The sequence below is a fragment of the Gigantopelta aegis genome, chromosome 12, assembly GCF_016097555.1.
Source record: "Gigantopelta aegis isolate Gae_Host chromosome 12, Gae_host_genome, whole genome shotgun sequence".
In the NCBI taxonomy this organism is placed as follows: Eukaryota; Metazoa; Mollusca; class Gastropoda; order Neomphalida; family Peltospiridae; genus Gigantopelta; species Gigantopelta aegis.
The window spans coordinates 41,683,989-41,704,761 of NC_054710.1; the positions used below are offsets into that span (position 1 = coordinate 41,683,989).

The window sequence follows — 20,773 nt, forward strand, 5'->3', positions numbered from 1 at the left end:
AGTAAAACACAAACTCTTGGCCAACATTTCAACATTTCAACAGACAGTGTATTAAAATCGTACCTCATTACAACAAAATACACAAAGGTCACTGAGTGACTGATAACACTTTTATTTTACTGATATTTTAAGATATTTCACTAAATGTTATAAAATAAAGCATAATATATGCACAAATATAAATCGAAACATTGTAAATAGCCACTCTATACTCAGTTATGAGAGATTACTCACTGAAAGCATTAACGGCGCAGACCCTAGTTTCAACTTGTGAAAATGGACAAAAAGTTTAGTTAATCTACAAACCTGTAACAAACTTGGATAAAGTTACAACGGAGTGAAACAAAAGTCTGTGACTTTAAAACCGGAAAATATCCTTTAAAATATACTAGAAATCGAATCAATAACTGCTACTTCTCAAACGCATGTGCGTTTTCAAAAATATAAAAAATGCATTTTGTGATATTAAATACAACAGGATGACAAAAATCACTCGGGTTCTATGGAAATTGATAATCTAAACAATAAAATACAAGTAATGTTTGATTTCAGTGATCATAAACGGCTCTAATAGTGTAAAAATATGCTGTGGTGTTTAAAAACTAGAGTCTGTTCCTTTAAAAACAACAACAACAACAACACAACTATTGTACAGTTAAAACAATGGAATCACACGTATAATACAATAAGATTTTTGTTTAATATTATACAATTTAATACAATTTAATATTATACTCATAACATATAAAAGGGAAAGAAAAACATTTTTTTATCTAACGACGCACTCAACACATTTTTATTTACGGTTATATGGCGTCAGTTATATGATTAAAGAACACACATATATTGAGAGAAGAAACCCGTTGTTGCCACTTCACGAGCTACTTGTTCCGATTAGCAGCAAGGGATCTTTTATATGCACCATCCCACAGACAGGGTAGTACATACCACGGCCTTTGATATACCAGTCGTAGTGCACTGGCTGGGATATAAAAGGGATTCTGTCTGCTAAGAATAGTATGGCAAATTTTGGCAGCTAGTTTACATATATTGGGAAAAGATAGGCCTAATATAAAACACGTTTAGAACTTTGAAGAAGAATCACTTAGTCAACTAACCAACCAAACAATGAATCAGTCCGTCAGTCATTCAAACAATCCATTGACACGATTACATCCATTGAAGGACCAAGCACGTCTGTTGTGGGCACATCCTCTGACTTCGTCGACAAATATGTCCACTACAGTGGTCAGAAGAAGGAAGGAAATGATTTATTTAACTCAACAAATTTTATGTACGGTATATGGCGTCAAGGACCACACATATATTGGGAGAGGAAACCAGCCGTCGCCTCTTCATGGGCTACTCTTTTTGATTAGCAGCAATGGATATTTTATATGCACCATCCCATAGACAGGATAGCACATACCACGCCCTTTGATATACCAGTCGTGGTGCACTGGATGGAACGAAAAATAGTCCAATGGACCCACCGACGGGGATCGATCCTAGTGGGTCAGAAGAATGCAACCGTAAACCATCCGGAATCGTGTAACAGTGTTAAATAGTAAATGTGTTTTATACCCAGCACAACACTTTCAGTTAGGTTACTTTTATTAATATCAGTAGGCACTTGTATTTGGTTTATTCAACTTTGCATATCGAGGTGGGGGTGGTGGGGTTGGGTGGGGGAGGTGGGGTTGGAGTTGGGGTTGGGTATGTGTGTTACAATATCTTCTGAAAAAGACAACCCCTGTTCAGTTCTTTCTCGCATGATTTTGGTTTTTAACAAATACACCTACTAAAACTGGCCGGACTACACCCATTTTACACTAAACGTGCTACATGTATTTGCAGGGTTTGGAATTACCACAAAGAAGTCTTCAGTGTGAACAAGTTACACATCTTAGCGAACTAAATGGCGTCATCTATCAAATTCAATCTAATAATATTAATTTGCATTATAAAACTGTCTGCAATAAGATAAAAACAGTCAAACAGCAGCTTATTTGTGTGGACCTAATTCTGATTCTACCACTAATATTGCCGATGTTCAAAGAAAGGTAATTATCATGCCTAATAGATAGAATAGTCCCTACTGAGGCATACGATTAAAATAGTGTTTCCTAACTTATGTTTACTGAATTTAAAATAGTTCCACTAATTATATCCTTCTACATTTTTGCTATGTTATTTGTTTTATTACATACAGTTTTGCAATTTCTATGTCTCTTTTGCTATACTGCCTTGAGTAAGAAGCAAGTTTGCTGACTGTGCAAAATGCGTCCAGAAAAAGTAATACAGATAGCCATGGAAAATATAACTAGTGAGTTAACTATGCTTGGTTTAGTGGGTTATTTTCATAATTAAGTTTCTGAGATCACCTTGTTAGCCATACAAGTTTCACAGGTCGCTACACAATAGTGCCATGTTAAATACTATTTGCAAATAAAATTGAGTACTTAACGCAACTGTCACTAAACACGATTAGACAAACAAACTGTTCACTATGTTTTTCTTCAGTTGTTTTCTTTTTGACATCAGCATCTCTATTCATAAACTGTGAAACTGTGCTTCAGTCTATTTCTGTAAATAAATACATACATAAATAAATAAATTAATGAACGAAGTTGAAAAGTTTGTTTTCTTTAATGACACCATTAAAGCACATTGATATGTTAATAATCGGCTATTAGATATTAAACATTTGGTAATTCTGTCTTAGACAGGAAACCCATTATACTTTTATATTAGAAGCATGGGATCTTTTGTATGCAACATTCCAGACAGATTAGCACATACAGTGAATGAATGCATGAATGAATGAATGAATGAATCAATCAATCAATCAATAAAAAAGATTAAGAAAACCCCCAAGAAAATAAACAAAAGTAGTAACAAGGCCTTCCTGGGGCCATGACCTACTTTCCGTGACCTTGACCTTGGTGTACTTGGCAGGTGTGAGTCATAGTGGTGTGGTCTACTAGGGTGAACGCTCGCCCGTGTCCCTGACCGACTTAGGATGGTACTGATGTCCTTGGACTGGCCCTGACCGACTTAGGTTGGTACTGATGTCCTTGGACTGGCCCTGACCGACTTAGGTTGGTACTGATGTCCTTGGACTGGCCCTGGCCGATTTGTTTAGCATTGACCGACTTAGAAGGCAGTGACTGGTATACCTGGGCAGGTGTGCGACCTTGGTGTAAGTCATAGCCTTGACGTACTTGGTGTGTGACTCATCGCCTAGCCTTGTCAGGGATGGTGTAAGATCATTAATTGCTACTAATGGGAAAGTGCAGCGGGTTTCCTCTCTAAAACTGTCAGAAGTATGTTTCACATCCAATAGCCGATGATTAATAAATCGAGATGCTCTAGTGGTGTCGTTAACCTACCACTTCTAAGGACTGCCCGACGCGAGGTAGTGTATTTAATTTTAGCGCGCTGAATGTTGAATGGTTATCACTGTTTACATCCGGCAAGTGATGGTATCTTGTGTTGTCAGTCTCTAAATAAAATACTCTACGGAACTTCTAGAAGTTAAGTTCTCAAAGTCTGGCAGAAAGACGAAATGATTGAAATAGGTGTAAAAAGGAATTCTCGTTCTACACTATCTGATAGCGCATTCACAAGATTATTATGAACTGATCTATTTCGTCGCTTCATCCCGCGAGCACACACCCACCCACATATATATGGTTTAAATGACAGGTTTTACCAATGTTTCGGTAGCTCAGTCGTTAGCGTCGTCGACTTGAGCGTGAAAGGTACGTCGTTCGTATCTCATGTGGTAGAATTTTTTTTTCTATTATTATTTTTTAAATTAGTTTATTTATTTATTTGTTTTTATTTTATTTATTTATTTATTTGTTTATTTATTTATTTTGTTCAAGCAGAACCCAATACAAGCATCCTCTAATAACCCTGTGTGGACGGGACGTAGCTCAGTGTTCCCTTGATGTGCGGTAGGTCTGGGATCGATTCCCGTCGGTGGGCCCATTGGGCTATATCCAGCCAGTGCTCCACAACTGGACAACGACCGTGGTATGTGCTATCCTGCCTGTGGGATAGTGTAGGATCCCTTGCTGCTAATCAGAAGAGTAGCCCATGTAGTGGCGACAGCGGGTTTTCTCTCAAAATCTGTGTGGTCCTTAACCATATGTCCGTATAACCGTAAATAAAATGTGTTGAGTGCGTCGTTAAATAAAACATTTCTTTTTTTCCTCAATCAATATCTGTGTGGTCCTTAACCATATGTCCGTATAACCGTAAATAAAATGTGTTGAGTAAATAAAACATTTCCTTCCTCGTAAAATAAAGATTAATTGAATACAAATATTTATTTTTAGTATTTTGTTTTAGTCATAGGGAAAGAAAGACATATTTGTCTCGAAGAAAGGAATGTTTGTTAAGAAGAAAGGCATATGCGTTAAGGAGAAGAAAGGAATATTTGTTAAGGAGAAGAAAGGGATGTTTGTTAAGGGAAGAAAGGAATGTGTGTGTGTGTGTGTGTGTGTGTGTGTGTGTGTGTGTGTGTGTGTGAGTGTGTGTGTGTGAAACATCCCTAACCCACTGCTTTGAAGAAAGAACGCGTGACTGCAACTCAACCCTCCAACCTAACCTATGATCTTTTAACTGCATTTTAAACACAAGTATTTCCCTAGAGTACAAGCCTTTTTACAGGACGTTTTAATTACCAAATGGGTAAATACAGTGGTCGATCTAGGATCGATCCCCGTCGGTGGCCCATTAAGCTATAGCCAACCAGTGTATTATGTCTGGTATATGAAAGGTCGTGGTATGTTCTGTCTTGTACACATAAAGTAGCGGTAGAAATATCCAATCACAAATCTAGTCATAGAGTAAAAAACACAAAAAACAAACGCAATGGTTTGGTTTTTCATTTTTTTTATTTCTAAATTACAATCACTGGTCTCTCTAGAGACAACTACACATGAAATGGACACACATTGGGTTACATCGAGAGGCCTTAAGGGCGACATGCGAATAATATGAGTGTTCATTTCTCTTCATCACTGTCGTCCTCCTCATCGTCGGTATCGTCGTCGTCTTGTTCATCCAAATATTCGCCGATCCATGAACGATACTGATTTAATTTAGAACGAATCTGTGGTCTCACATCTTTTTGCCTGGATTCACAAACTGTAAAATGTTACTGGTGTTGGGACCTTTGTCAAAGTAATGCATATATGTCAGAAAGCGAGAGTACGTATCTTTAAATAACTTCCATTGCAATGTCTTCATGATTCTTTCAGTGGCATCTTGGGACATGTTTTTTTCTTCGTAGCGTTTCCTCTTGCTTTGGAGATAGTCACGATTGATGTCGAATTCACGTTCCACCATGAGACGAATGCCTTCGTTTTCCAGGTCGGGCGACGGCTCTCCATTTCCCTTTTCGCACGTTTTCACGTGTCGCTGCAAGTCGCTTCCGTCTTTAAAGACCAGACCACACGTATCGCAAGACTGCATCCTCTTGACTTTTTTCAGATAGGGTTCTACCTCATCATCTTCTTCTGCGTCGTCACTTTCGTAGGCGGGTATGCCTGGTAGTTTTCTCTTGAATGCGCCCCTTTGCATAATTTGCAGGTAGAGCTCTTTCTTCGACAGTGGTTGCACGTCTTCTGAGACATTCGCCGTTACGCTCGTGCTTTTATACCATTCGGACGGCCCCGTCTCTAAACCATTAGGCCGAAGACGCCAATGTTCGGGTGTGGTCGGTTTCAAGTCCACCAAGAGATGTCCGTAGGGCCTGTGGGTAGCTTCCTCAAACTGATGCATGAAATGACTAGTGTTTTCCGGATACATCTGCCGTGCCAAAGTCAGAACTTGCTGCTTGTCGATGGGGTTGTTGAACAGCGCTAGATAATGGCAGTTTCTTCTCTGTGTCGGGTCCTTGCTGTGATACAGGTTCTGGTTGATAGCGATGACGGATAAGTTTCTGTGATGACTTCCTTCTGTGAACAGGTCGGTGATCCTTGGGTCTTTATTAGCCATACACATCAGGTCGTCCAACACGATGAGATTTCTGACTCTGGGATCCAAATAACGATCCTTTTCCAAATTCTCAGGTATACCTTGAACAAATTTCACTCGAGCAACCTTTTTGATCATATCATAGAGGGGTTGCCATCGTTTGTAGAGCCAGATGATGCGCTGGGGAGGCGGCTGGATTTTACCATCTCTCAACAATTTGTATACCAAAAATGTCTTTCCACACGACGTGGGTCCCGACACGATCATGGTGAAGGGATGTAGCAATCTTAGGGGATGCTGCTGCTGCTGTGGTGGTGGTGGTGGTGGTGGCTGCTGCTGTGGTGGTGGTGGTGGTGGTGGTGGTGGTGGTGGTGGTGGTGGTAGACCTTTAGCATGTTTTTGTTGAAAATGTCTTAACATGGCGTCTCTCCTTGAGAATGTGAAACCACATTCTGAACATGTGCTCTGCATGACGACTCTAAATGAAATGACGATATCTGACCCACATAGTTCCTTTTATAGCTTATTTAGAAATGCTTCTGCAGTTTCGGGGCTTTCCAACCCGTACCACTTTGTTGTTGTTGTTGATGTTTCCGTTTCAGATCGGCTTTGGCTTGTTCTACCACTTGTTGTGTTGAGGAGACCATGACGACTTTGGGTGTCGGGGACTTGTTCTGTTCCTCTTTTTCTTTTTTCCACGTGGGATCGTAGAGTTCTAGACATCGATCCACACTGTACATGATCTGACTTTTCCCACCACGTTGCACTGGAAAATGAGGTTGAAGTTTACCTTCTGCCTGCAGTTTATAGAAACGGGTCCACTTATCCACGTCGGGTACATATAACTTGTACTGGTCTGACATGTTGCTCCTCTGAAAGTTCTACCTCAAATGACGAGTTTTTTTCCAAAACTATTTTACTTATATACCTTATGACGCATAAAGATATGGTACAGGAATGTTTGAATGTGTGTGATACGTATGACCAGTGTCCCTCCTCCCAAGCACAAATCTCATCGTGCGAGCTCCCAAAAATAATCGTTACCAAAATATTACCCTTTACCAGTGTTACTACCATAGGGACACGTCCAGAGACACACTCGTGGACCCAGGACATAAATAAGAAAGCAAAACCTGTTATTCACGGTTTTATTCACAACATACAACATGAAAACATAGCACACAAGTGTCTAAAAACATTTAATGTCTGAACAGGTTGTTCACATAAGGACATCTTGGAGAGAGTCTGTAATGTTCCATCACTGGGTCGTCTGTCTTCTTCCATCGGTAGACGCGAAGTCTGCAACAGTAGCAGGTGATGGCATCGTGGTCTCCCGTGTAGTAGAAACCGGCCTTGGCAAGTTCTTTTGGTTTTTGACGTAATTGTATGGGCCACCGAGCATACGTCAGCATCCGGGCATAGAAATGTCTCATTTCGGGACGATGACAGAACACGTAACGTCTCGAATAGCAATCTTCCTCACAGGCAGCATCTGTTTCACAGGCAGCATCTGTTTCACAGGCAGCATCCGTCTGATCTGTGGGTTCATCCACGTGTTCGCCATCTTCAGTTCCAACCCCAATGTCACGTGTAGCATCCATTTGATCCGTATAATGAATACTCTTCTTCTCCTCATCTTGTTTGGTAGTCACTCTTTTGATCGTATGTCTTTCTGAACATTTGCAGACCAAGACGTCGTCCTCGTCGCTACTGCTGCTGCTACTAACACTGCTCGAATATCCCGATGTCATTTTCTTCGTACCAGAATATCTTCAAACTCCAAAGCAAAAATAGATCTCGTTCACAGAACTTTCGGCAAGCGAATGACGCTACTAACATAACACCCCTTTTTATATCTAAATACGAGCCTACATAGGTCAAGACCAGTCGTAAGTAGGCCAAGGACAATAGTCTGGGGGACAGTCCAAGGGCACAACGGAACTAGTCTAAGTAGGTCAGGGCATGACTCATACCAAGGCCAGACACCTGCCAAGTATGCCAAGGGCGGTCCATGACTCACGCCAAGGCCAGACACCTGCCAAGTGTGCCAAGGTCGTTCTTTCTTCAAAGCAATGGGCTGGGGATGTTTCACACACACACATAATTATATATATATATATATATATATATATATATATATATATATATATATATATATATATATCTGTGTTTGTGTGTGTGTGTGTGCGTGCGTGCGTGCGTGCGTGCGTGTGTGTGTATTCGTAAAAATGTACGTGTGATGTATACCTGTTTTAGTCTGGTCTCCAATACACTCATACAGCTTTTCCTCTCTGGCTCCAAGTGCAGAATACGGGTTCGATTCATGTGGCGGTTTCTTGTCCTGCGCCTCACCTAAATAAAGGATAACACAATTTGGATGGTGATAGATGGAGATGGTATACTAGTATACGACTGTATATGCTACTGGAATGTGGCACATAACTGGTATCTATATCCATCCATCCATCCATCCATCTATCTATAGATATAAATATGTGTCTCATCTAATTTTTTCTGTGATAAGCACGGGTTACATCTAATATATATATATATATATATATATATATATATACAGTAGAATCTCGTTGGCTCGACCTCGGAAGGGTCGATCACACCGCAACGCTCGAACCAAAAACGACTACCCGAGTGTTTTGTTCGGTAAACCCTTATATTAACTGCTGAAGGGTCGGATACGTCCAGGGTCGACTATAAGCCTTCGCTCGAACTAAATTGTCGGTCCCATCTATGTTAATAGCTATATTTCCCTCGAACTGGTGATCCATCAAATATCAATTAAGCCAAAAAAACAAAAAACAAAAAAAAGAGTTGGTGATCGTCCTTTTGATCACACAAATCAGGGTGGGGTGGGGGGGGGAGGAGGGGGGTTTTTCTTCTTTTTTTTCTGTGAAAAACTTTATAAAACCCTGGAGACCAGGAGTAGCAGTCAACAGCGCATGCGCCTGGATGTTGTAGTTCCTTCACTGGCCGCCAGATGGACCTGGTGATGGTTTAACCCCTTATGGTGCTTACGAAAAGTGAATTGCTGCTATCCCGACGCATTTTTAACAGTTTTTAACAAACTAAAAAATAAAATAATTTCAGGGCCGGGCGCATTTTTCAGGTACGGGCGGGGACGATCACCAACTCTTTTTTCATTTGGCCTTATGGCAAACCGCCAAACAGGACTAACAAGTGCTGCGCTTGCGCAGTTGGTTATTATAACCTTCGGATTAATTATTTAGGCGGAACGAACTATAGAAAGAAAGAAAGAAATATTTTATTTTACGACGCAGTCATAGATGAATCGGGGAATCGCAACACTAGCTATGCAATCCTTTCGTCACCACACTGGTCATGTTGTTTGTTAACGACTATCGGTAATGATCTTTCAAGTACAGCTAGTGTTACCGCAACTGTTAAATGAACCGTGATACCAATCAAACAATTAGTGCACAAACGGGCCTCAGCATAAAGCGTTACTTTGAAAACGACTACATTTCTGAAAAGTGGACAGTGCTGCGTTTTTTATTGTTGAAATATTCAAATTGTTCAGTAATAAATTCATATAAATACAGATTAAGAATTTGCCATTTATTTATTTGATTTCAGTGCATTTACGTGTATTACACAATTTGTATCTAATTCAACTTTCTAACTGATGTTACGGAAATGTCCGATGTTGACTGAATGGTTCGGTCGAACTACCTGATGGGTCGAACACTTTCTCGAGCACCGACGGGGTTCGAGCCAACTGGATTTAACTGTATATATATATATATATATATATATATATATATATATATATATATATATATATATATATATATATATATATTGTCATAGCTGTCCCAACAATTTTCTTAACTGTGCTGTGACATGGACTTTTCTCAAGTAATTTTGATATTGGACAAAACAGAATATTTATTTTTACATTTAGTAGTAATTATTTGCATATGTGCTTGTATTCTGTAATGTCTGGAACTTCTGCCATTTATTACAGTTACTGTTTAACGAAATTCTTAGTAGTGCAGTTTGACGTGTCGCGCACTATAGATAAAAACGGTATTGCGTAACCATTGTTATTAGCGATCGTTTGGATGCACAATGCGATCTACATTTAGTTGTATTTCCAAATATGTTTATAGTGTATGGAAACTATGTTTGTACATAGTTGCCGTAAATTATTTATGGGATAGTAGTATATTACGATCGCTAAATGTGTTAATTTAATGTTTGAAGTCCGTGTTTTGGCCTAGCGGTCTTCGACTTTATTTAATTCCCAGATTCCTGTGCATATAAAAGCTATGACACAACGTTGACATTAATATTATTGATGTAAATATTTCTATAATTGCAAAGGGTGTGTACGTACACACTGAAAACATCCCATGGGCTCATAAATAAACCTGGGATAAATTTCAGTTTGATCGACTGTAAAGTTTATTTTCCCCCAAAACTCGATCGATTAGCTATTTTCTTAGTTAAGCGTATCCTACTATTGTTTGTACATTATGGCAAATCATTTTATTAATTAATTGAGATAATAACTGTAAATCTGATTACTGTAATATTAGTGCTTTTAGGAACTATATCCTTGTACGCTGAGAACCTGTTTACACATACAGGTTGCTAAGGTCTGATATATCGGTACACAATGTTTGTAACCAACAGTATAAAAATGCTGTTTTTATAACACCCCCCAAAGGCTTTTTCATTAAAACTATTTTGTATTGAAATTAGACCAAAAAAGCAATTGTGTAGTGATAGTCTCGTCTTTATGCACATTAGAATTTGTTTGTATTATTAGTTTGAATTCCCAATATATTTGCAATGCACCATAGCGTCTTTTGTGCCTATTAAATAATGCCGTTTTTACAATATTCCCAAAGGCTTTTTCATTAAAACAATTTTATATTGAAATTAGACCCCAAAAAGCAATTGTGTAGTGATTGTCTCATGTTTATGCACATTAGAATTTGTTTGTATTATTAGCCTGAATTCCCAATATATTTGCAATGTACAATAGCGTGTTTCTGTGCCTAGCCAGTAATGTCGTTTTTATAAATATTCTAAAGGATTTTTTCTGTAAAATATTTTTACGCTAATTTTAGACTAAAAGAGCAATGAATAGATCTTAGTTTTATGTTTATGCACTTTAGAAATTTCCAGTATTAATTATTTCAAGTTTGTAATGCTTTTGCTATGGACTAATCTGACGTATTTATAAAAAGTTGAAGTTTCTCAGGATCTAGAGTGTGCATTTATAAACTGTAAATAGCAAACGGAAGCTGGCCCAAAACAGTGATGTCATTAAAAATAAAAATAGTAGGTGAATATCAAATTATAGGCGGCCATTAATCATGATGCGGAAAAAGACCTGATGGTGAATAATTAGTCTTTAGATCCTTTTCATGTGGGTTGAGTGACAAGGACATTAATTAGGGTCCTCCCCAGAACACTTCAATATCATGTTATGTGCTCAAAGATGCATTTCAATCAGCTTTCCTCCAACTTTAGTTGGGAATGGTCTAGTAGTTGTGAAGAAATTGCATCATAAATGCATTTCTATATAATACTCTAGTAAACCCCATCACAGGCACTAGCAGACAGGACTTTAGATTGCACCTAAACTGAGGCAATAAAGGATGTGCCCAAAAGAAGTATGCCCAAATTAAGTACAAACATGCTGACCACAAAACATTTCACATCAAAATCAATGAAATTTTAAGCTGTAATTAGATTAAAATAACTTGAAATACATTTCTGAATATGTACAACTATTCACTAGCTAATATGAGCATTACTGTACTAAAAACAACTTGGTGTGCCATGAACAGAACAGACAAAAAAAGCCTGTTGTGCCAAATTAGTGAAATGTAAAGCCTTGAAATTAATGAAATTGACAATTTTAAGAAATCATTTAAGGACTTTGACAGATATGAAGACATTCAATCATAAATGATAGTTCTGGAAGAAAAGAAGATTTTTTAATCATGGCTAATTTTTTCCCTTTTGGTGAGGCCATCCCATCATTTTCTGGAAGGCGGTGGGATATCAGAATTTTCGAATTCACAAATTTATGTTTCCAATTGTCAAGGCTAATTCGGTTTATTGTGTAGCGTAAAAACCAGTCTAGCGAACGTTAGCCAGGACGCTCTGAATGTGCACGTTAAAACTTGACCTTTGTCTTGCTTCCATCATTAAGCTTAGAACGCTAGAATTTTTCAACGCCTACAATATGGAGAGAATATAAAGTTAGTTCCAGTTTAAAATTATATAAAATATATAGATTCCTCATATCTAAAACAAAGAAATTAAAATCGTATGTGTGATATTTGCAGTTGGAACACTTGGAATACAAGTCAATGCACCAACCCTTACCATTCGTTTTCCCGCGTTTGCCGACATTGTTGTTTCATTTGTATTCCCCTGCACCTTCTTGAAAGCGAGGCTAGAGTGTGACGCGGTGATCTATTTTTAGATCGTGTCCCCCACCCCCCATCCCTTCATTAGTAGTCCAATCACGAAAACATTTTCAACCTCGTACGGCAGCTATCCAAAATTGGGAGTTCAGATAGTCCTGCTTTTTCGCTAAACATTTCCCGTTACAATGTGCCTGTTTAATGAAGTGGTCATTCGGTTTAATGAGTAGCTTAAGCAACAGTTCAGCAAATTTATAAACACATGGCTGGCTGTAATCAACAAACGGTCGAGAAGCATTGTTTATTGGATGTTCGATACCCAGCGACAATTGATTCGATAGCTGGCGAAATATTGCCGGGTGCCAGCTATTAATGACATCCCTGCAAAAAACAATTACTTTAGTTATTGAGCAATTGTGTCCTTAACGTAATTATTAAATGAAATGTTATTTATTTTGTAAAGGTAGATCTCTTCCTAGCGTGACGTAATTTCTGATTGGCTGTTATGACATCACGTGGTACTTAAGAAAAAGCAGAAAAGGCTGACGTCAATGGACGTCAACGGGTGTTCTCTCACGCGTTCGCGGTCTGACAAGCAAACATTAAAGACATGTCCCCGTGTCCAACTTTCCAACTTTATTACATTACATACATTTAAATTGACACTGGAATAAAAGTAAATTTTATTAACTTACCATCTCTACTTAATTAACTTGCTTTATGGAAGTAATATTTATGAGCAACTGCAAGCTGTTTACATTTATTGGTGATGCAGTCCTCATTGGTTTAATATAACTAGAGCTGAAAAGAAGAGATCTATCTGTTGGAAACGTACCTGTGAACATTAACTGTTAAATAAATTTCTAATTCTGAAAACTGGAACACTTCGGCTTTGGCATCTGTGCCTGACGCCATATAACCGTAAATTAAATGTGTTGAGTGCGTCGTTAAATAAAACATTTCTTCCTTTGTCATCTGTGAATGTTATTTGTATTCTCTAGACATTGTTCATATCCTTGGGACGCGGCCACAACTATATATATATATATATATATATATATATATGTGTGTGTGTGTGTGTGTGTATGTGTGTGTGTGTGTGTGTGTGTGTGTGTGTGACTTTCCTCTGTGATATATTTATCTTGATGTATATAGAGTAGAACAACAACAAAACACGTACGTCTTCCTCGTGTATAGGGGCACAGGCGCCCTTGCCCACCCCAGTGTTCCTTATGGGTTTTCTTTCGCGATTGTCGCCTGGTAGTGTAGCCTATGACGATGACGATAGATGGAATTGGTGTGTTAAAGAACATAGTACTGGCATGTGACACGATACTGGTACACGTCACATGTATTGCCTCCTTCTTCTTCATCTATATCTTCTACTAATTCTTCTACTCCCACTACTGCTACTGTGTGCGGGTGTGTCGGTACCTCCTTCTTCTTCTCCTTCTTTAACTACTACTACTGCTTCTGCTACTGCTACTACTACTGTGTGCCTGTTTGTCTGTACCTTTTTCAGTTAAGTGAGAAGTTGGAGGAACATCATAAGGATTTTCGTCTGTTCATCCAGGGGCATCATATGTTGGGGGCACATCATAAGGACTTTCCTCTGTTGATACAGGTGCATCAAATTTTGGGGGAACATCGTAAGGACTTTCCTCTGTGTTTCGAGATGCATCAGATGCACTTGGTTCCTGTGGCGGTTGCTTGTTTGACGCCTCGTGTAAACAAAGTATAACAAAACAGATCCACTGGACACAAGTACGTGATCGAATCGCAGGGCCTTCACTTGATCATCTGGTTTCCTTAAAATGCCAGTCTGCAAGTTGTATAACGAACAAAATTACACTGAAACATGGGATCTTTTGTCTCTGTGTGATGCTGATTATTGCTGCCAAGTTGGCCGCCAAAGGGAAGCCTTGAGGCACGAATTGTTTCATGGGAACATTTGTTTACCAGACATCTCCAGGATTAAATATGTAAATTAGAAAAATAAATCAGACGGGTGCATGTGACCCCCATCTTCCCGCTAAACTAACTAATACATGTATCTCTGTATAATGAGCGATGGATGGATGGATGGGTGTGCAGGTGTGTCGGTACGCATATATGTACGTTGTATACCTTTGTTTTTCTGTATATTACACGATGAATGGATGGATGGATGAGTGTTTGGGTGCGTCGGTACGCATGTATGTACGTTGTATACCTTTGTTATCTGTATATTACGCGAGGGATGGATGGATGGACGGATGGGTGTGTGGGTGTGTCGGTAAGCACGTATTCACGTTGTATACCTTTGTTATCTGTATATTACGCGATGGATGGATGGATGTGTGTGTGTGTGTGTGTCGGTACGCATGTATGTACGCACGTACGTACGTTGTATACCTCTGTTATCTGTAAAATATTACGCGATGGATGGATCGATGGATGGATGGGTGTGTGGGTGTGTCGGTACGCAACTATGTACGTTGCATACCTTTGTTATTCGTATCTTCAAGATCATCATAAGGGTTTTGCTCTGGGATCCCGGGTGCTGCATCCGGCTTTGGTGTCTCTGACGGGTGGTTGTCTGCAGTTAATTAAGCAAAGATTATAATATAATGTGGTGTCGATTAATTTGCAACAATTTATCATTGGTAAATAGAAAACAAAAAGAAATATGTCACTTGCAACTTCGAGAATGCATATTTGTAATGTATATATGAGTGTGTCTATGTACATATATGCATTTACTTATGTATGCATGCATATGCTAATAATTAGAATAATTATATCTATAATGTCTATATATTTTATTTGATGTATGTATGTATATATGTATGTATGTATGCATGTATGTATGTATACATACATGTACATACATACATACATATACATATACATATGATATACATACATACATACAGCCATTACGCAAAATGATAGCAGGGTAAAGTTTAGTATACCTTGTTGGAGCTGCGTTTTGCTGTCAGAATTGCTGATCCCTTCGTTTTCAGGCTCTAGCGTTGTTCCAGCGGAAGAACTCAGATTTGAAACTGTTTCCAAATCATCCATAGTGGAACCTAAATTAATGGTCGAACTTTTATTACACTAAACCGGACTTTGCGGTGAGGTCAATAAGTTAATATAAAAATAGGAATTAAGACTATATCAAATCAATGGATACTAGAGCACATTGACTAATTAATCATCGGCTACTGGATGTTCTTGACACTTTAGTTCAGTACGCTCATGCCGTCAAACGACATCATATATATATATATATATATATATATATATTACCACAGACAGAACAGCACGTCCACATACTTTGATTGATCTATTGATGGAATACTTCATTGAATAAATTATTATTTAATCTAGTTTTATATTAAATATAATAAATAAATATTTGGATAGCAGGGTAAAGTTAAATATACCTTGCTGGGGCTGCGTTTTGCTGTCAGAATTGCTGATCCCTTCGTTTTCAGGCTCTAGCGTTGTTCCAGCGGAAGAACTCAAATTTGAAACTGTTTCCAAATCATCCATAGTGGTACCTAAATTAATGGTCAAACGTTTATTACACTAAACCGGACTTTGCGGTGAGGTCAATAAGTTAATATAAAAATAGGAATTAAGACTATATCAAATCAATGGATACTACTGGTTTATTTGTATTTAATAACACACTAGAGCACATTGACTAATTAATCATCGGCTACTGGATGTTCTTGACACTTTAATTTCAGTACGCTCATGCCGTCAAACGACATCATATATATATATATATATATATATATATATATATATATATATATATATATATATTACCACAGACAGAACAGGACGTACCACATACTTTGATTCATCTAGTGATGGAATACTTCATTTAATAAACTATTATTTAATCTAGTTTTATATTAAATATAATAAATAAATATTTGGATAGCAGGGTAAAGTTAAATATACCTTGCTGGGGCTGCGTTTTGCTGTCAGAATTGCTGGTCCCTTCATTTTCAGGCTCTAGCTTTGTTTCAGCGGAAGAACTCAAATTTGAAACTGTTTCCAAATCATCCATAGTGGTACCTAAATTAATTGTCAAACGTTTGTTACACTAAACCGGACTTTGCGGTGAGGTCAATAAGTTAATATAAAAATAGGAATTAAGACTATATCAAATCAATGGATACTACTGGTTTGTTTGTATTTAATAACACACTAGAGCACATTGACTAATTAATCATCGGCTACTGGATGTTCTTGACACTTTATTTCTGTACGCTCATGCCGTCAAACGATATATATGTATGTATGTATTTTACCACAGACAGGACAACACAAACCACATACTTTGATTCATCTAGTGATGGAATACTTCATTTAATAAACTATTATTTAATCTAGTTTGATATTAAATATAATAAATAAGTTGATATGTAGTGAATGTATGACATATAAAAGTAAGCCAAACCTTTATAAATATAAAAAAAATTCCGGGTACTAGCGATAGAATAGGCCTACGACATCTAACAATCCATTATATAATCCAATTTTATAATACATATACAAATGAAGCTGTCCATTCTTTTGTTATAGTTTATGTAGTTAATATGTCACAAATCCACAATAAAAAGATTTCTAATTACTGGTGAATGAATACCGCATCTAATAAATTAAATATGTTACGCAATATAGTTTTTGTAATAAACATAATATAATCACCCATTCATACCTAGTATTACAATGAATACAGAAAACAAATATCCCATTAATATACTGAATATGGTATAAATCACCAATCACATAAGTTTAATTTGTTATTAAAACAAAATTTATTATTTATTTAATATGAAGATTACTTTTTCCAGTCATGTTATGAAAACACAAAGTATGCTCTCATAAATTTAATACGAGTATTATGTTGCCATATCAAACTATACTTATGCTATTAATAATTTAATGTTAGGTCACCCAATGGCATAATACATATAAAAGTTGTAACAACTGATTAAAAATACCTTATCTTGGTATGACTTGACGTAACAATATTTGTATTTAGCAACCTGAATGTCTGGAAGATATTCGTATGAATGTTTTAAAAACAATATTTATTAACGTTTATACATTATATTAATGTATATCACTGGGGTGTATGAATGTCTTCTATTTGTATACTAACTTTCTTTTTCCAGAGAATCATCATTTCCGACTTCAATGCGAGAAATTCTAGAATAATAAGACAAATAAAGCTTTGCAAGTGGTGTATCAATCAATCAATCCAATCAATCAATCAACCCATCAGTCCATAAACTGATAAATTACAACATCCCCCCGAACAAAACAAGTATACGTTAAACACAAAAACCCTAAAATACTCCAAACAAGCAAAAGAATTCAAAATAAAGTAAAACCAAAGCAAAAAAAACAAAAAAAAAAACAACAACCAACAACCAACAACAGAAAAGCCCACCAAATAACAACAAACCCACCACCCACAAAACACAAAACTCCGCTTATACTTACTGTATAATTCATTGTTTTAATTGTTTTGATTTTTTCTATTTGTGAATAATTTAATAAAAGAAAAATACCTTTGCATATCAAAATAACCAAAGTATGAATAAATATAACAATATAGTTACTTAAAATAATTAAAACTGAATTACATTAATATATATCACATTTATAACATAAACACTAATTGTCACGTGCGATGTGTACTTTGAAAAACATTACCTGTATTTGCGAGAGCTTGATATATTTACACTACCTGGAAACGGAATAAGTAAATGATTAAATGATTAAATGAACGAAACGCATCATTAAAGGGGCATTCCCGTGTTTGCTGCATTGTAAAATATTTCCGACTAATAAAATATTTCTACGATTAAACTTACATATTAAATATATTTTCTTGCCTGTATATTCAGTTTCTTTATGGTCGTCTTAATATTTATAAGAAGCCTAAACTAGATTTTGTCTACAAATAATTTCATACATACGAAAAACATATATTTTACAAAATAAAATAATATTTAACCTAGTACGAATATTAGAACAACAGAAAAAACACGTTTAATATACAGCCACTAATATTGTATGCAGAAAAATATATCTGTAAGTAATTACAATCGTTAACAGGTTTCTGTTAGTCGATATCATCTTAACAATTCCAGCAAACTCAGGAATGTCCCTTTAATGGTTCAATAAAACATTAACATGTATGACTTATAATCTTCCATTAGGGATCTTTTGTATGGACCATTCCAGAGACAAGATAGCACATACCACATCCTTTGATATACCATTTGTGGTGCACTGGCTTGACTGAGAAATAACCTAATGCACGCACCGACGTGGATCGATCCCGATATTCAGTACGGAAACATGGTAATACATACAAGTAGTCACCAATTAATGATTTGCAACTGAGCTCGTGGAAGGAAGAAGAAGGAAATGTTTTTATTTAACGATGCACTCAACACATTTCTTTTACGGTTATATGGCGTCGGACATATGGTTAAGGACCACACAGATACCGAGGGAGGAAACCCGTTGTCACCACGTCATGGACTATTCTTTTCGATTAGCAGCAAGTGATCTTTTTTTATGCACCATCCCATAGACAGGATAGCACATACCACGGCCTTTGATGTACCAGTCGTGGTGCACTCGCTAGAGCGAGAAATAGCCCAATTGCCCCACTGACGGGGATCGATCCCAAACCGCACTCAACACATTTTAACTAGGCTACATGACGACGGGCATGTGGTTAAGGACCACACAGATAATACGTAGCAGCAAGGGATAGTTTATATGCAGTATTCCACTTGAGAGGATAGTACATACCACGGCTTTTGTTACACCAGTTATGGAAAACTGACTGAAACGAGAAGAAAGTCAATGGAGGCATCGAAGGGGATCGATCCTAAACCAACTGTGCATCAAACGAGAGGTATTCCACTGGGTTACGCCCCATTCCCTCGAATTAGTAGCAAAATTTAAAGTTAAAGTTTGTTTTGTTTAACGACACCACTTGAGCACATTGATTTTTTTAATAATCGGCTATTGGATGTTAATAATTCGGTATTATTGATATCTAGACTTACATTTTTTTTTATTAGCAGCAAGAGTCTTTTACATGCACTATTCCACAGATAGAATAGCAAATACCACGGCCTTTGATATACCAGTCGTACTGCACTGGCTGGAACGAGAAATAGCTCAATGGGCCCATCGACGGGGATCGATCCCACACCGACTGCGTATCAATTGAGCGCTTTATCACTGGGTTACGCCCCCCCCCCCCCCCCCACCCAGCATATTACTGATGTCTAAAAACACATAGTAATTGCTGGAGGGTTCCCTTTAAAGGGACACGCCCTAGTAACGGCTAGTTGTTAAGTATTACGCCGTTGTTTTTCGCTATTAAACCCATTTTTTTCACAAATAAAATGGCACTTTACTTACATTTTATTATTTAGAATACACATTTCCATTCACCTGAAGTGTTTTTTGGTAATCCTGGTAATCCTGATGTTTGTAAAACCACGAAATGCATATTTTTTATTTCTTAAAAAGGTGCGTGCCCTCGAGAAAAAAACGTTGAGCAGACGAGGTCCAATCTATTTTTAGAGGGGATCTTCCCGTTTCAACATCACAGATGTTGGTATACCACGTGACCGTTGTCATTTTGGTTCGGTTTGTTTTCTCGTGCACGGTTCGCGCAATCAACATCCGATTTGTTGTCGTTTGCTTGTCGTTCATGTGTGAGTTTTTTCTTCACAGTTCGTGCACATTTTCATTAACAATAAAGTTCAGACAAGTAAGTATCTCAATACAAAACGTTACAAACCCTTAAAACCAATACGTCTTACGATATCTGGAGAGGACAGAACAGTTGGAACATGCCCAGGAGATGTGAAACGAATGCATCCCAAGTCTGTGTGCACTCTGTGCTTCGAGCGACATCTACCGGTGACATCAGAATACTAACTTTCAAAATTATTTCAAGTAATTGAGTTACGGGGATTCCCATGGTATTTATCGATATAAAACCTTCTTTTTTAGTTCATTTTATAAAAAAGTGATCTAAGTGTTTTACAGGTTTGTAGATTAACCAGAATTATAATTACTTTTCGCCGGCTGAAACTAGGGTGTGTGACTTTAATACATGTATGAACGCCAAGCAAGCGTTTTACCACTGGGCTACGTCCCGCCCCTTTCGAATTATAAGCAAGGCAAAATGCTACACCTGTTTTGATTCGTCGGTAAATGAGGAAAATTGCTCCAACAATGAGCGCCAAGACAACAGCAATGGCCAACCCAATGGCTACCCCAACGCCTACTGAGTTTAACGGATCTGGTATGGC

At 37.5% G+C, this 20,773-nt stretch overlaps 1 protein-coding gene across 1 annotated transcript; it reads right to left on the reverse strand.

Moving 5' to 3' along the window:
• Positions 1 to 1,406: 1,406 nt before the first annotated feature.
• On the reverse strand, positions 1,407 to 20,770 carry LOC121386522 (clumping factor A-like). The gene is made up of 9 exons (XM_041517459.1): positions 20,656 to 20,770; positions 18,138 to 18,171; positions 17,581 to 17,627; positions 16,371 to 16,487; positions 15,842 to 15,958; positions 15,368 to 15,484; positions 14,899 to 14,991; positions 8,239 to 8,343; positions 1,407 to 2,586 (listed from the first exon to the last, which is right to left on the reverse strand). The coding sequence occupies exons 4-9, from the start codon at positions 16,477 to 16,479 to the stop codon at positions 2,576 to 2,578; spliced, it is 552 nt and encodes a 183-aa protein (XP_041373393.1). The 5' UTR covers positions 16,480 to 16,487; positions 17,581 to 17,627; positions 18,138 to 18,171; positions 20,656 to 20,770; the 3' UTR covers positions 1,407 to 2,575.
• Between the last annotated feature and the right edge of the window lie 3 nt (positions 20,771 to 20,773).

Excerpts from the sequence above, each read along its gene's own strand:
- LOC121386522 (XM_041517459.1), bottom strand. The coding sequence starts at position 16,479 with ATGGATGATTTGGAAACAGTTTCAAATTTGAGTTCTTCCGCTGAAACA. Across the intron at positions 15,959-16,370 it reads CAAAACGCAGCCCCAGCAAG|GTACCACTATGGATGATTTG; the intron begins GTATATTTAACT and ends CCATTAATTTAG. Across the intron at positions 8,344-14,898 it reads TGAAGATACGAATAACAAAG|GTGAGGCGCAGGACAAGAAA; the intron begins GTATGCAACGTA and ends TCCTTTATTTAG.